The sequence below is a fragment of the Herpailurus yagouaroundi genome, unplaced genomic scaffold (assembly GCF_014898765.1).
Source record: "Herpailurus yagouaroundi ecotype Mexico unplaced genomic scaffold, PumYag 141, whole genome shotgun sequence".
Taxonomy (NCBI): domain Eukaryota; kingdom Metazoa; phylum Chordata; class Mammalia; order Carnivora; family Felidae; genus Herpailurus; species Herpailurus yagouaroundi.
Genome location: NW_024412396.1, coordinates 62,771,604 through 62,787,953, shown reverse-complemented (window position 1 = coordinate 62,787,953; position 16,350 = coordinate 62,771,604). Strand labels below are relative to the sequence as shown.

The 16,350-nt window shown below is 44.6% G+C and overlaps 1 protein-coding gene across 7 annotated transcripts in view; it reads right to left on the bottom strand.

Moving 5' to 3' along the window:
• Window positions 1-5,983: 5,983 nt before the first annotated feature.
• Window positions 5,984-16,350, bottom strand: part of TDP1 (tyrosyl-DNA phosphodiesterase 1) — a 91,766-nt gene continuing 81,399 nt past the window's right edge. For 4 of the 7 annotated variants that reach the window (XM_040477981.1, XM_040477980.1, XM_040477979.1 and 1 more), the window contains exons 15-16: window positions 14,231-14,339; window positions 11,747-13,989 (exon numbers count right to left, since the gene is read on the bottom strand). In XM_040477981.1, coding sequence (XP_040333915.1) covers window positions 13,823-13,989; window positions 14,231-14,339 — 276 coding nt within the window. In that variant the 3' untranslated portion in view covers window positions 11,747-13,822. The other 3 variants (XM_040477982.1, XM_040477983.1, XM_040477978.1) reach the window with 3 other exon arrangements.

The window sequence follows — 16,350 nt, the reverse complement described above, 5'->3', positions numbered from 1 at the left end:
GAGCACAGAACCTACTTAGGACTCCCACTTTCCTTCTCTCTCTGCCCCAACCCCGCTCGCATGCACACTCCCTCTCAAAATAAACATGAAAAAAACTCCGTATTTGTGGGAAAATGCTAATTTTTCCAAGGGCGTGGTCTTTGTTTTCTACACTTGAATTACCATCCTCTAAATGCTCCGGAGAGAGATCGCCAGTTCTCAGCACTTTTGAGAATAAGAATCATTACAACTTAGATATGTGGGGTTCTTGCCGGTGTTTAAGAGCACCGTCTCATTTGATTCTTAAAACAATCCCACGAGGCAGGAAGGGTAGGTATTAGCCCCCGCTTAACAGATGGGAAAATGAAGACTTAAAGGCATCACGTGACTTGCCTACGGTTTCATGGCGTGGAGGGAGCGGAGCTGGGATCAGACAGTTCTGAGTCCCGAGCGCCTTGGAGCTGAGTCCCCTCTCAGGCTTGTCAATCTCAAGCCATTACCCACGAAACCGTCTTCGCTCAGGGTGGTAGAACTAGCAACCTGGGAAGGAATACATTTTATATTATAACCCTGAGCCCTGAAGAACAGAGATCTTCTACTATATTTAAAACTGCTAGTCATGACTCCCTGTATTGATTTCATGATTCACAAAAAGGTTGTGACTGACAGTATGAAAAACCACCGTTTCAGAAAACTCTGATTATAAAGATTTACTTATTTGTGCAGCCTTCAAGAAAAACGTAGACTTGAAAATTTCCTTCGTGGTTTACCTCGCTTTTAAGCAAAATCTGCACACTTGCACACACTACTTAAGGATGGGACATAGAAAGGTTCTCCAGGCACAATATTGACACTTCACCTGGAGATACTTGTTGCTCTGGAGTGGACTTCAGGCATCTTCCACTGGTCTTTGGAGAACTCCACACCTGCACCCTTCTCACCAGGGGCTGTCCCCTAATCTGGAGTGCTTGAGTGAGGTGTGTCAGGTGACTTTTGCCAGAGCTATTGGGAAAGCAGTGTTTTCTTTTTTAAAATAACTACCTGGAAGTAATGTGGGATCCTGGAGTGGGGTGGGGGCAGAGGGTATTTCAGCCTCCAGGTGGATAAGGCTTACTTGAGAATGACGTTCATATTCCTGAAAGCAGATATTCTGGACTTGGAGATAGACTGTTAACATTATGATCATCTGGCTCCAGCATTTGGTAGACACTGTTAAAGTCTCTTTCATCATTTAAGCTTAATGAATCTGATTTCTGTAACTATAAAAGCATCGTATTCTTTCATAAATATACCGATAAATTATTGAATAGACTCTTAAATTTTCATGTCAATTACCTTAAGAAAACACAATCAGCATTCAGCTACCATGTTAATTTCCAAAGCACCTATGAACAAAGAGCTACCAGAGCATGCACAGTGGCATCATCTGTGTCCTCAGGGCCACAAAGGAACACATACTAGCTGTGACCTTGACTCTTTCACCCTATCAAATGAGGTTAGTATCACCTGCCCCACAGTGCGATGTATATAGTTCCCTTTGATTGGTTATACCTGTAATAAATTCCCTATGGATGCCAATTTCTCCCTTGCCTTTCCCTTCTGAGTTTCTCTTTATGTGTATTAAAAAGACTAGTCTGGATGCCTTCCGGCTGTTAATAAACCCAAGTGGAACGCTCTGAAAGCCTAGCTACAAAGGGAACAGGGTCCAGTGTCTTAGAATGATTAATGTTGGTTAGACTAGTTTTGGCGGGGCTTCTGGTAGGCCTAAGAGAACAGCGTGTACTTGAGATGCAGCAGTTGGATTCTGCTTTGAGATGCACTTGACTGGAACTCTGTACAGAACACGGGCTTTACTGTGACTTGCATTGCTTTGGCCCCGTACCTGTTTGTGCCACCCTTGTTACTGCATGAGGCACCCTCCTTTCATATCCTGGGCTGACTCTTGCCTCCTCCTCCCCCCCGGCGTGTTCTTTGCTGCCTTCTCTTTTGACACTTGGCATAGTCCTTTCTGCTCTGTGCTTTAGATCTAATCTGTGGAAACACCAGGTTTCAGTCAGAGAAGTTAACAGAACGTACTTCACATGGCAAAGTTTTCAGCCCTCAATGCTCTCACTTGAAAGGAACCAGTTCCACAGTCAGGCTCTTGCTCTAATTCAGTGGCTCAGGCCTGAATAATGCAGCGTTTCCTGGCTGGTTTTACACACCGATGGCTGGTTCTGTCACGCCAACTATGATTGGTTACTACAGTGCATGAAAGCGTACTTGGTTTTGTAGCTACAATTACGTGTCCCATAGATGAGGCCTGCTCCTTGCCTGGAGCTTGGGAACATCTGCCACGCTTACTGCCTGGGTTCAAATCCCAGCTTTGCCCCTTGCCAGCTGTGTGACTTTGGACCAATAATCGGCTTCCCCATCTGTAAAGTGGGGGTGGTAATAGTACTGGGTTACTATGAAGATTCACCAATACAAATATAGCACAGTATTTGGCACACATAAGTGCTGGTCTAGGTTACCACTCGGGGACCAGCCTGCCTCCATGTTGGATGCTGGTTGTGGGCACTGCCGCTCTTCTCCCAGGAACACATAGCTGCACATCACCCCTTCCCTGCTCTCTCTCATCTTCTTTGGATTCTGTATCTCCCTCTCTCTCAAAAACAAGTACATTAAAAAAAATAAAAACACGAAGAAATTGTAGTTTTGTTTATAGTATTTTGTCCTGGATATTGCTTGAAAAAAAGCAGGGTACTAAATTTGGAAAACTTGTCAAAAAGTTTATAATGGTATCTAGGCACGTGTAGTTATAGCACACTGTCAACAGAGTTTTAGATTTAATCGTATACAACAGGCTATTTTGGTTTTGCCAGTTTGAGTTCCTGCAGACTTTTTTTTTTTTAATCCTGAAGACTTTTGCCACCATACTTTGTCATATCATTCATCAATTGTTACATTTTGTGAATGTAAATAAAGAATGCCTAATTTTTTGAGGTATCCATCAGTTAAAAGCAAGCATTTTCAAGGAATTCCCTTCCTTGAATTGTCAAGGAGTTGCAGCTGATTTTTCAGTTATGAGAAACTAAAATGTCCTAAGATTTGAATCAAACACCCAGATCATCCAAAAACGGTTTCACACGGACTACTGTCATTTCCCTAGAGAGTAAACTTTTTATCTTATGTGGAAAAAAGTTGTGACAAAATCACATAGAAGAAGATCCTTGTTTTCACATACTGAATCTGATGCAGAAACCATATTCGTTGGAAGTCACAGAAGTTCTGTTAAGGATAACTACAGAACTTCTACACAAGAACCCAGGATAACAAAGCTGGGCTCCACTGCACTGCGGGACCTTATGGATGTCATTTAACAGAAGGATTAAATGTAAGGACGTGAGGATTAAATATAAAGCAAGCACAGGAGTGGAGGCAGGAAGAGCTCAGGAAACATCGGCTATTACGTTATGTGGAAAAATGACAGCCTTGCAAATACATGAACTTTAAAAAAAATTTTGTAATATTTTTGAGAGAGTGTATGTGAACGGGGGAGGGGCAGAGAGGAGACACAGAATCTGAAGCAGGCTCCAGGCTGTCAGCACAGAGCCCAATGCGGGGCTCAAACTCACAAACAGTGACATCGGGACCTGAGCCAAAGTCGGATGCTTAACCGACTGAGTCACCCAGGTGCACCCCCCCCACCCCCCCGCCCATCAGTGAACTGTAAGCCTGATTTGTATCAACTATAGTTAAACGCAGGCAGCCTTTTTCAGAAGTGTGAGGACTTAAAAACCTTCTCCCTCCGTCACCCCATGAAAGCAGCTAGTGGAAGACCATTCTTTTCTTCCTAAAGGAATACGTCGGAGGTGAAGGGGACACGGAACCCTCCTAACAAAATGGCAAGTGACTTCTCCTAAGTTGCTATGTGTAGGGGCTATTTTCTGCCTCAAAATTTTTTTAGGTCTCTTTAAACGCTCAAGCATTCAGAATATTCTGTTGACATTCATCATCGGGAATCAAACTCTCGTTTAGACCTTTAGGCTACATCTCCACCTTTGTAAAAGGAGAAGCCAAAATCAAGAGTTGGATGCTCAACTGAGCCACCCTGGTGCCCTGAGGAACTCTTTGATAAGTCAATAAATCTATAGAAGTTTATGAAAAGACAGGAAGTTGCATTTTGATGTGGATGTTTGCCCTCAGCAGATATATAGTCACCGGAGAGTGTTGCCATGCGATCTGAAGGAGGTTGGAGGAGGTGGGGGAAAAGGATAAAGGCAGCGGGCAGCTACAGGCAGGCACTAGGGGTGAGGGTTCCAAGAGGCAGGGAGAAAGGACTGTTAAACCCCAACGTGGGTTTCCTCAAACATTAACAGGCATGTTTGATGCTTTTTTGTAGCACTGTGGGCAATTCGGTCAGTCCCATTTAAAAAAAGGAACAGATGGGATAGAACTTGTTTTTTGTGTTCCCATGTTGATTACTCTTGGGGCATTATTTTCCATGTGTGCCATCAACTGTGCCCAGAAAGCTCACGTTACTGACCCCATGCTGCCCAGGACAAGGGGCACAGGAGGCTGCTGTTAGCAGTCAGGCCTGGACACCCGGAGTGCATAACCCTTGACTATGGACTTCCCCTAATGTTACCTTGATGTACCTACCCACCTGTTCTATAGAACTTATTTCCATTGGGCTCTTCTGGGTCCCCATGGGGTGTGGAGGGATGTTACCTTAAGTATGGCCCATGAACCAGAAACACATATACAGAACGATATACATACATACACGTATGTATACATATACACATATACGTATACACCTAAACATATATATACACATGCGTATATATATACACACACATATATACTATATATATATATATATATATACGTGTATATATACACACGTATACACACACACAGAAAATGAGCATTTAGAAACTTTCATCAGAATCTGACATGCCGTACCAGCTGGTTGTGCTCTGTAAGAGGATCTGTCTACAACACCCTGGGGGGTAAAGGTTGCCCATCTCCTCAGACGCCATGTTACCTGGAAGCCTGAACCACCTGGCAGAAAAGAGGACTTGGATCCTGCCAGCCCCGGGTTCAAATACTGGTAAGAGCACTTTCTGGAAGTGTGACCTTGCACAAACACTTCACCGTTTTGAAGGAGTCCCTTATCAGGAAAATGAGGATAATGCTAACGAATCAACTATGGCAGCCGCAGTAGCAATCCCTGGACAGTTCTCGCTCTGTGCGGGCACCAAGCATCTTCACATAGTAACTCCCTACTCTCAACCATCTGCGAGGACTGACACCACTCCCATTTTACAGCTGAGGGGCCCAAGGCACAGAGAAGTTAAACAGCCTGGTGTAGGTCGCACAGCAAGTGGCAAGGCTGGGATTCAAACTTCGGCAGTCCCAGCCCAGCTCTGAGCTCCCACACACCTTGCAGTTACATGGAGCAGACGAGCGACGTGCCTGCGTGTCTGACTCCACACAGTGCCTCCTAGCAGGGGGCTGTGACCGCTGTCCATCTGCTGCCCTCTTGATGGGCTGAACCCACCCCGCACAGCCCAGGCTGAATCCCGCTGTAGAACAGGCTGATTCTTCAGTCCTGGGGACACCGCTCCTGTTGACAGAGGCCTGCTCGGTGCTGCCCCCACCCCCACCCAGGATGGGACCACCATGCTGGTGAGAATCCTGGGGTACTTTGCCCATCCTTTTTTTTTTTTTTTTTTGCTTTTAAGTTTTATTTAGGTAATCTGTACAGCCAACATGGAACTTGAACTCATGACTCCAAGACCAAGAGCCCCACGCTCCTCTGAGCCAGCCAGGTGCCCCAGCCAGTCCTCTGGACACACAGACCGCCGGCCACCCACTCCGGGCCAGCCCCGGGTGCCTTCCCAATGCCTTCCGGCTCACGTGATGTAGGGTTTGCATGTTCTGGGAAGTAGAAGGCATGGTCAGAAAAGGGTTAAGCCTTCGTCTTCTTACCTGGGTCATGAACTGGTTAAACTAATGGCTTTTCAACTTTTTAAAAAGCAGAACACGTGCACACACACACCCGTCGATAATATCCTTGACAGAATCCCACAATCTAAAATAGGTGAAGCAGAGCTGCTCTGACAGGACGAGGGTGGAGGCCCGCAGCTGTCTTCTCTGTCAACGCACCCCCGCCCACCCTGCTGGCTCCTAAAGGTGAAAATCGTAGGCCTCTGAGGAACGGTCTGAAAAGCTATCTTCAAAAATCTTTCAAAATTAACATTCAACACGCTTCAAAGATGAAGGTGGTGACAAAATGAAATCAGCCTCATGTAGAAAAAAAATAAAAGAGGGTCTACATCTTAGGAGAACTTGATTTCTAAGTATGAAGGACATAGGAACATAAAGCAGAGAGAGACCCTCAGAGCTTTGACCCAAACCAACTATGTGATGGGGGGCGTGGTGGGGAGGGGGTGGTCATCCTGAACCTTTCTGGGCCTCAGTTTCCTCACTTGTGAATCAAAGGCACCAAATTAGGTAATCTTTCAGGGTTTCTTCCAAGTACAATACTTGTACGTTTGTATGGTTGTGTGTGTCTTTTCCGGAATTTTGTGGGGATGAAAGAGACACCGCTCCACTCGGAGGAACGGGCGAGGAAAGGGCAGGTGGTATGGGGCAGCGCGACCCGCCCGTGCGCAGAGAGGGGGTTGGCACAGCACCGGGAGCAGGACAAGCCCCGTGAGGCTGCGGGGAGACAAGAGGCAGCAGGACCCAGGCGTCTCAACAGCTGCCGCCCCAACCTCCGCCAACCATGAGACACACAGCTGCGGGCTGCGTAATAAGCGGACAATCACATTCCTCCCCTGACAAGTTGCGTTTGAATCCAGAGCGCCTTTCCCGATGGAGCGAGACACACAGAGTCCATCTTCAGAAGAGCTGGCACCACCGTGAGATCCCACATCGCTCGGAGGATGGTTTTACGTATGTTCTCTTAACGCTGTCCAGTTTTCATTCCAAAGTTTAGAAAAGTGAGTTTTTTTTTAGTGACACTGTTAATGACCATTAAAAGTATAACCAGCATCCATGTTCACAGGAGTGACTTTTGCAGTTTTGTAGGGATGTAGGTAAAACTTAAGGGTGAACGTCCAGTACAAACAACATCTAATATTTGGGGCTTGATGCCTTAAACCTAAATTCCACAGTACTTTAAAATTCTCAGGAGGGAACCCACATATTCCCGTGTGTATCTGGTGCTTTGGTATAAGGAATATTCCAAATCCATGGCTGATCTGGGGGGCAGGGCAGAAAAAACATATTACATACGTATAACACTTATTTGAACAGGATTAAAAAAATTCACTTACCTGGTAGGATAAAACCACCCATGTGCTGGAGTCTACGAACTGTTAAAAAGCTTTTCTGAACCAACCCCACACAACAGTCCATTTCAGACAAAGGCTGTCGGTAAAGGTTTGTGCTAAGACCCAGGCAAGTGAATGTGGAAACAGGCAAGCAGAAGCCAGGAGGTACATTCCGGCTTGTCACTTACACTGACAAGTGACCTCACCTCCCTCAGCCCCAGAGTCCTTATCTGTGCCTACACTGTGGGACTGTCACGAGAGTTAAAGGAGATAAAGCCATGTAGTGTCCAGCAGAGAAAGAACCTTAACAAGGGCAGTTATTATTTTCTCCTTTTATGAAGCTGGAGAAACCAACAGTAACAGATGGCATGGTCATGGTCACATATAACCAAGGGGCTCATTTTCACATCCGTGAAATGGTTTCGTTCTGCTCCTTAGGTTAGGAACTGATGAGGCAGGAGAGTCTCTATAATGACTGCAGGGCAATGTTGAAGAAGACAACACACCTTGATACGACACGATGGAAAGAACCCTGAAGACCTATGTTCAAATTTGGCCTCAGGTTCCTCGTCTGTGAAATGGGAATTAGCTGCACAAGCAACCTCCCAGGATTACTGTGAAACATAAATGAGAGAACACCTGTAGAAGTTCCTGACATGTTGCAGGTGCTCCAAAATGCAAACTTTCCCCCCTCTGAGGTTTCAGAAACTGAAAAAATCTGAACAAATCACTTCTACCATGCTTCACTGCTGCTAGAATCAAACCAATTCAAAAGAACCATATATGCCTAGGGTGTAAATACGCTGTGAGGGTGAAAAATAAATCCCCATGGAATCTCCCCACTGGGTCTCAAATACACAACTCCAGAAGGCTGAGTGCTTACAGGGAACCAACCACTCGGCAGGTGAGCTGAAACTACCATCCACACGAGCAGCTGCTCAGCCCTGCCAGCCCGCTCTTAGGGGAAGCTCTCCCTTCCTCCCGAACAGAGAGGTAACACGGTAGCTCAGAGGATGGCCTGGCAAACAATGCGAGGCTCTCCTCACAGATCAGTGTTGAATCACCTGTGGAATAATTGCAGAGCCAGCATGCGCAGAGCAGCATCCAGCAGGACGTGCAGGGAAAGAATGCCAAAGATGGCAACAAGCCATCAGGACTCTGTTCTCCTCTTTGACCTTGAGAGGGTGTGAGAGCCTGAAACCACACACAGTGAAACCACCTTGTTAGAAAGCCAGAAGCCCGGCCTGTGTGGAACTGTGTTGCAAGCTCGCTTCCTAAGAGGTGAGGGTTTGGCAGGGCTGGAGTCCCGGGAAGATGCTGCTGGAGACTCCCCGCAATTACACCGGCCTCAACAGGGCACCAACTCTCTCCCACTGGGAGCACCTCTTCTGCGGCTACACTTCGCCTGTCTTTTCTGCAAACTGCTCTATTGGTAACATCGGCTCTACTTCATCCCCAAGGCAGAGCACCCCAGGATCCTTGCTGTAAGAGCGGCTATTAGATTCACCACCAATGCAGGGTTTGTGATGCACACATCTGCCAGTCAGCCAGTAACTTCGAGACCACCACTGCATTTCCTCCTCTCCCTGTTGGCCAACAATGATCGAGTAAGGTGACCGTGCTATTGGCAAATCTCTGGACACTCTGCTTTGTAAATGAGCAAATGTCTGTATCTGTGAGCTGATCACCTGCCATGCTGGCTGTCTCTCTGCTGGGTCTTTTTGCCCATTATTCCTGGAAATCAGCGTTAATACTTGCGGGGCTTAGAGGAAAGCCTGTTTTAAGCAGCCCTCCAGAACTGTCCCATGGGAGAAAAACGTGCCTCATGATATAGGCATGCGCAGATCTGAGGGATCTGTTGAGTGTTGGCTGGGAGCCAGGCACAAGGCTGTGGTCCCCGGGGGTGCAGTCCCGTGGGGCAGACACACAAGCAGGCAGGCCACGGTCCTGGAATTCTGAACCTCACGTCTGCGCTGTGGTTCCCAAAGCTGGCTGATGTGACAACTGCTGGTGCACTTCTCCACAACCCACCTAGAGGGACCTTGTTTCAGTTGGTCTGGGCGGGGCCCTGGCAATACACGCTTTTAACAAGTTCTAAAGGTGATCTTAACACAATCAGTCTGGGATCTGACAGTCTGGGATGAGAAGCTAGCTGTCTTTTTCCTGGGATACAATGAAACAATTTAAAACAGGAGTGTGATAGAAGATATGCATGGCAGCCGTGTAGAAGACAATGTCCAGTGGGAAGGAGCCCAAACCAGGGAGATGAACAGGTCATGATCTCATGGTTTGTGAATTAAACCCTGCGTCAGGTTCTGCGCTTATAGCGTGGAGCCTGCTTAGGATTCTCTCCCTCCCCATCTCTAAATAAATAAATAAGTATTAAAAAAAAAAAACACAAACTAAGCTAGAAGTTTGGTGTCAGCCTTCTGTTTGTACTATAAAACAAAAATAGATTTTATTAACAGAGATGATCAAAATCATGTCTAAAAACCTTTCCTGGTTCTATTAAAAAAAAAAGTCCTCATTTCCAAAGAGCTTTCAAAAACAGGTCTTTAAAAGTATATCAACGATTTTATAGGACTTCTTTTGCATTTTCTTTGGATTAGAAAGTTCAATCAGCTGTTTCCCTTTCAAAAAGTTTATGAATCTGCCTCTACTATTTAGCAATAATTCTGATAGGTCTAGACTGAAGTTTCTGAATTCAAGAAATTATTGCAAGTGAATCAAGCAGTAGGGGGAGTGGCTAAACTATATGGGAACCAATGGTTTAAAGCACTTGAGAGAAATAATCATACACTACGTATGTGCTTAATCTAGACCATGTGCATCACATGTGCCAAGGTTTTAATGACCTCTTCAAATGAGCAATTACATACACAGCTAATCAGCTTAGTTCCACACACTTAAATCTGAAATATACTAAACCTGCAAAAGATATATACAACTTGGCAAATACCACCTTAACCAAATGATCAATATTGACTTCATCAGTAATCAGGTAATTATCACGTGGCTCCTTATATGATGCACCAAGAAAAACACATTTCTTGTGTGGTATTCTTGGCAAGAGTACACAACCTGGATCCACTTGTGAAGAAATAGTGGACAAACCAAATGTATAACGTCCCTCACCGACTATAAAATAACTGGCCTGTGAAGGGTGCCTGGGTGACTCAGTCTGTTAAATGTCTGACTTCGGCTCAGGTCATACTCTTGTGGTTTGTAGGTTCGCGCCCCGCATCGGGCTCTGTGCTGACAGCTCAGAGCCTGGAGCCTGCTTTGGATTCTGTGTCTCCCTCTCTTTCTCTGACCCTCTCCTGCTCAGGCTCTGTTTTTGTCTCTCAGAAATGAATAAACATTAAAAAAAATTTTTTAAATAAATGTTAAAAAATAAAATAACTGTCCTGTGCTCAGCAAAGTGACACTATCATAAAACAAAAAGCTTCTGGAACTGTTCCAAATTAATGGAGACTAAAGAGACATGATGGCCAAATGTGACATGTAACCTGGAACTTTCCTTTTGCTATAAAGGACATTATTGGGGCAACTGATGAAATACGAATAAATTCTGTAGATGATAGTACTGAATCAATATTAATTCCTTCTGATAACTGTACTGTAGTTATGTAAGTATTTTTAAGAAATATATATTGAAGTATTTGCTTGCAATTTTCTCTTAAATGGATCAGAAAAAAGTTAACATGAGAAAGGAGATATGCAAATATTCTAAAACACTGACATTTGGGGACCCTGGGTGAAGAGAACATGGGAATTCTTTGTACTTGTAACTTTTTTCTGAATCTAAAATTATGTCAGAAATTCAAAGAAAAGAATATTGTAGTCGACTCTTGAACACGGGTTTGAACTGCATGGGTCCACTTACACGTGGACTTTTTTCGATAAATATATACAGTACTCTAAGTGTATTTTCTCTTCCTTATGATTTCCTTCACATTTTCTTTTCTTTAGCTTACTTTATTCTAAGAATGCAGTATATAATACATATACAAAGTATGTGTTAATCGACTTTTCATGCTATCAGTAAAGCTTCTGGCCAACAGTAGGCTATTAGTAGTTAAGTTTTGGGGGAGTCAAAAGTTATATGTAGATTTTCAACTGCACTGGGAGTCGGTGCCTATAACCCCTGCACTGTGCAAGGGCCAACTGCATATACTGTATGTATTTAAAAAAAGGGGGGCATAGATCACTTAATAGAATATAACCAAAGCCTCTGAAGTTCTGTATGTTCCATTATTATTTTTTAATTTTTAAGTTTATTTTGAGAGTGCGTGCACATGTGTGTACATGCATGCAAGCAGGGGAGGGGCAGAGAGAGGGAGGACAGAGAGAATCCCAAGCAGGCTCTGAGCTGTCAGCCCAGAGCTCAGCTCAAGGCTCGATTCCACCAACCATGAGATCATGACCTGAGTGGAAATCGAGAGTCAGATGCCCAACTGCCTGAGCTACCCAGGCACCCCTGGGGAATGCTTTTTCTACTGGAACTGAAGAAGCTCTGGGATATTTTTAAGGCTCCTTGATCTCTTTCATTCTTGCTTTCAAAGTCCTTTGGAGATTAGGATTAAGTGGAGGAGGTGGAATTCTACCCAAGGTTCTGGGCTGGGGGTGGAAAGTACATAGCCCAAGGCCAGACTAAGGGAAGTCAAGCTTAAGTCAGTCAGTCCCCACCTCTGCTAAGCTTATTCAGAATTCAGGTTTAAGGCAAAAAAAAAAAAAAAAAGGAACATGAAGAACAGACAGGGGAGAAAAGACGAAGCCACAGCGTAAAGCTAGCAGGTGGAAGGAGAGGTCTTCACGCTCATGTCCTGAGACACTGGGCAATTCAGGGACTGCCCTGCACAGGCCTTAGGCTCTTTTCATCATCAGCTCACCAAGGGGAAGGAGAGAAAATGAACACTGATCCACCATTATGGGCCAGGAACTGACCTGGATATTTTAAATAACAGCAACAATAGCTAACGTTTATGAACTGCTAACTCTGCACTACATACGGTGTTAGGTGCTTGACAGATAAGATAGCATCTTGGTTACTCTTTTCAACAACTCTCTGAAGTAGACACTCTTATTTTCCCATTTTATAGATAGAGACACTAAGGCCTAGAGGAAGCAAACAACTGCCCAAGGTCACTTAATAAGTTGCACAGCTGGCAACACAGAAACACAGCCTGGTTCTCTAGCAGTAGTCTTCATTTGCGTGTGCAGGGGGTGGGGGTGGGGGTACAGATTCTCTGGAATTGTGACAAAACCGATATAATCTTGCTAGTGAAAAATGAAAATGCATGAATATACAACAAATTTAGAGGATTTAACAGATTTAGAGAATTCAAACATACACAGCTTAGAAAAAAGGAAAAAGAAAAGCCTTCTGAAATTTACTATCAACACAACTGTTTATAGCTGTAAGTCACCCGCCAGAGGCAGCCGGCACACTAACAGCAGGAGACAGTACAAACTGGGTCAGATGTGTCAGTGCAATCTAAGAAACAGGTCCACTGGCAGGGGCAGGTTTGGTGTGGTCACCATGAAAAAGCCAGAAAGGGTGAGTGAGGGTGGGGCAGTATCTAGAACCCAGCGAGCACCGTCCAGGGAAGAAAGGGACCCACTGTGCTAGGCTGACTCTGTCAGGGAATTAGAGATTTTGAATCTTAATGGCATGAGGTCATTAAAACTTTCCAATCAAGAACAAAGATTTTCCTGTTCAGATTCAGCATTCACTCAAAAACGGTCGACTGTGGTCTGGCTCTCTGCGTAGGCACCTACGTTTCAGGAGAAATACGCTGGTTGCAACAGGACCTTTCGCCATTTGAAATTAACAAGCACATCCTGATTATACATCCGCTCTATGTGAGTCTAGTAAGTGTGAACTCGCTTCAAAGACAGACATTCTGGGCCCGAGGAAAGTGGCCCTGCAGCCTGTGGGGCTGGGTCAGAACCGGATGCCATTCATGCCAGCCAGCATGCCTCCAAAAACACCACGAACCTGAACCAACATTCCAATGACCTTCTATGACGGGAAATACTTGGTCACTGCCTTTAAGAAAGTCACAGCCTTGGGCAGCCAGGGCATCTCCCTTTTAAGAGGATGGGAGGTATCTGTGAAGTCAAAATTATTTTCATCAAAATATTAAGCCATTATTTATTTTCACTTTTTCACGAGTGTACAGATGCTTTGTTACATCATATCACAACAGAGCAGTTATGAGAATTTATCTATCATTAACCCAGCTAGTAAAGAGGTTTGCAAAAATTGTAGATAATGCCATTTTCCTCACTTTCTTTTTTTGGGGCGGGGGGAGGGGAAATTATATATATGTGTGTGTGTGTATATATATAATTAGGTCTATTACTATTACTTTAAAACTAACCAAAATTCTTGGTTTTAATTTCTAATATAGTAAACATCAAGAGATCTAAAAACCCATGTAAATAAAAGCTCTTTGTGGTCCTTAATAATAAGAGTGCAGAGGGATCCTGGGGACCAACCATTTCAAGAACTACAGCTCTTGCGGCCCCAGACAGGGCAGCAAAGGGGCCTCCTCAAACCTGCATTTCCAAAGTTTTCCATGAGCCAACCTCCCACTGGGAGACCAACAGTTTTCTCCTCGGCACGGTTTCTCTTTTGGTGTAAAACACGGACACTTTCCCTTCACCTGTGTCCTACCTTTTTTTTTTTTTTTAATTTTTTTTTTCAACATTTATTTATTTTTGGGAGAGAGACAGAGCATGAACGGGGGAGGGGCAGACAGAGAGGGAGACACAGAATCGGAAACAGGCTCCAGGCTCCGAGCCATCAGCCCAGAGCCTGACGCGGGGCTCGAACTCCCGGACCGCGAGATCATGACCTGGCTGAAGTTGGACGCTTAACCGACTGCACCACCCAGGCGCCCCAACCTGTGTCCTACCTTTACTTCCATACAGTTCTGGAGGAAGATCATATGGCACAGGAAAGGAGGATGTTGGCTCCTTACTCCCTGAGAAGAATTTCTGTTTTACTCTGAAGCTGTCCAGGCCCTGCAGACACACAGAAGGAATCTATGATTGCACCGTATTTGCTGAAAAAGACAGATCTCATGCAGCAATTATATCTTGATGGTACTCACAACAAAATTCAAATTATTTCAGAGCTATTTTTGATGTTTCATAGGTCAGATATATTCACGACTCCCCTAAATTAATCTTTCCGAAAATAAAAGGCTCACATTTTAAAAACTAAATTATAACCAAGTTCACAGAAGTTTAATAGAGAAAAGAGAGAGAAGAACAATTTTGGGTATTATAGCCTATTTCTACTGACTGCTATGTACAGTTTGAAGGAGTGTGTAGAAGATGCTGCATATAAATACCTCAAAATACTTTCAATATTGCTATAGTAACAGGCTGCTCACTCTGGTGTAAGAATAAAAGTTGCCTTCATGTATAACGAAAGTGTTCCAATATAATATGATAAGAATATGAAAACAAAAACTCTTCAAGACTCACCAAAATGGAAGGTTTATGCCAAGAACCCCAGAATAGGGTATTATTTTTGGATCTTATCAGGGGACAAGTTAACGTGCTGTACTTAGGCTGATGTTTCTAACCACCACTGCCTTCCAGCACAGGGCCTGTGCAGCAGGGCAGGCGCTCAATACGTTAGACTCATTCTCCTCTTGCCTCCACACATTATCATCCTCCTCTGGTTTCCTTTATGGGTTATCCTGGCACCTTGCTTGCAAGGCAGTCTGTCTGTCTGTCTCTCGTCCCTTCTGTCCACACAACCAAACAGGTACCTACCATCCATAATCTAAATACCCACATATTCAACAGGGTTAATGTCTTTGGAACCCATACAAAGAACTCGAATAGTTCTTAGTCTTGGTGATCACATAACTTAGTAGGGGAGAGTAGGACATGGTAAGAGTCGGGAGTTACGCTAACCGCGGCTTCAGGCAACCTGAGCTCTAACATTGCTCTGGCATTTACTGAGCTGTGAGAACGGCTGATATTTGCATTTGTTCGTTCAACACATTTTTTTTTTTAGTGTTTATTTAGAGAAAGTGAGAAAGTGCGCACACTCGAGTGCACATGAGCAGGGGAGAGGCTGAGGGAGGGGGAACAGAGAGAGAATCCCAAGCAGGCTCCACGCTGAGTGCAGAGCCTGACGCAGGCCTTGGTCCCATGTACTGTGAGATCATGACCTGAGCCAAAGTCAAGAGTCAGATGCTTAACCAACTGAGCCACCCAGGGGCCCCTCGACACAGTATTTCTTGAGTGCCTCCTCTGTGTCAGGCCATCAGTGCCAGGCACTGAGTGCTTACGAGTTAAAGATGCCACTGTCCCCGTCTTCGTGGGGGTACACAGTCTAGTGGGGAGGCATCAAACATACGCATTTATCAAAGTAAAGTAACTACAATTTGTGGTGAGCACTGTGAGGAAAAACAGAGGAGTACTGGGAGAGAACAGGAGACTTGTTTTAGACTTGGGGGAAGGAAATGATCAACAAAAGTCTCCCTAAAAAAGTGACATTTTAATCAGGATCTGGAAGAGGAGTAGGGTTAGGAGAGGTGAGAGTGGAAAGAATATTCCAGGCAGAAGGAATAGCTTCAGAAAAGTCGCAGAGGCAGCAAAGAGTTTGCATGTTCCAGGAGCTAAAAACAATGGTCAGTGGTACACCTGACCACTTACTTACTTGGGCTCAATTTTCTCATTTGTAAAATCTGAATAAAGCATCTGGATGTCATCATGGTAAAATGTCTTTCATGTCAACACCCAGTCTTGGTGCGCAGCTGGTGTTCAAGCCACGCTGAACTGCAAAATTAGGATAGAGGTACCTTGCTTGCTTACTCTACAGGCTTTTGCAGAGAGAAAATCAATGCCTAAGTGCTCTGTACCCATGAAGGCCTATAGAAAGGTAAGTGCAATGAAGAAAGGTCCAGAATGATGAAGGTGGAGACTATTAACACAGTGAAAGGCAGTAAGTGATAGCCTGCTGAACCCCAGACAGAAAAGGAAGAAATGCCTTTTGCCAGTAGTAGGATAAGGA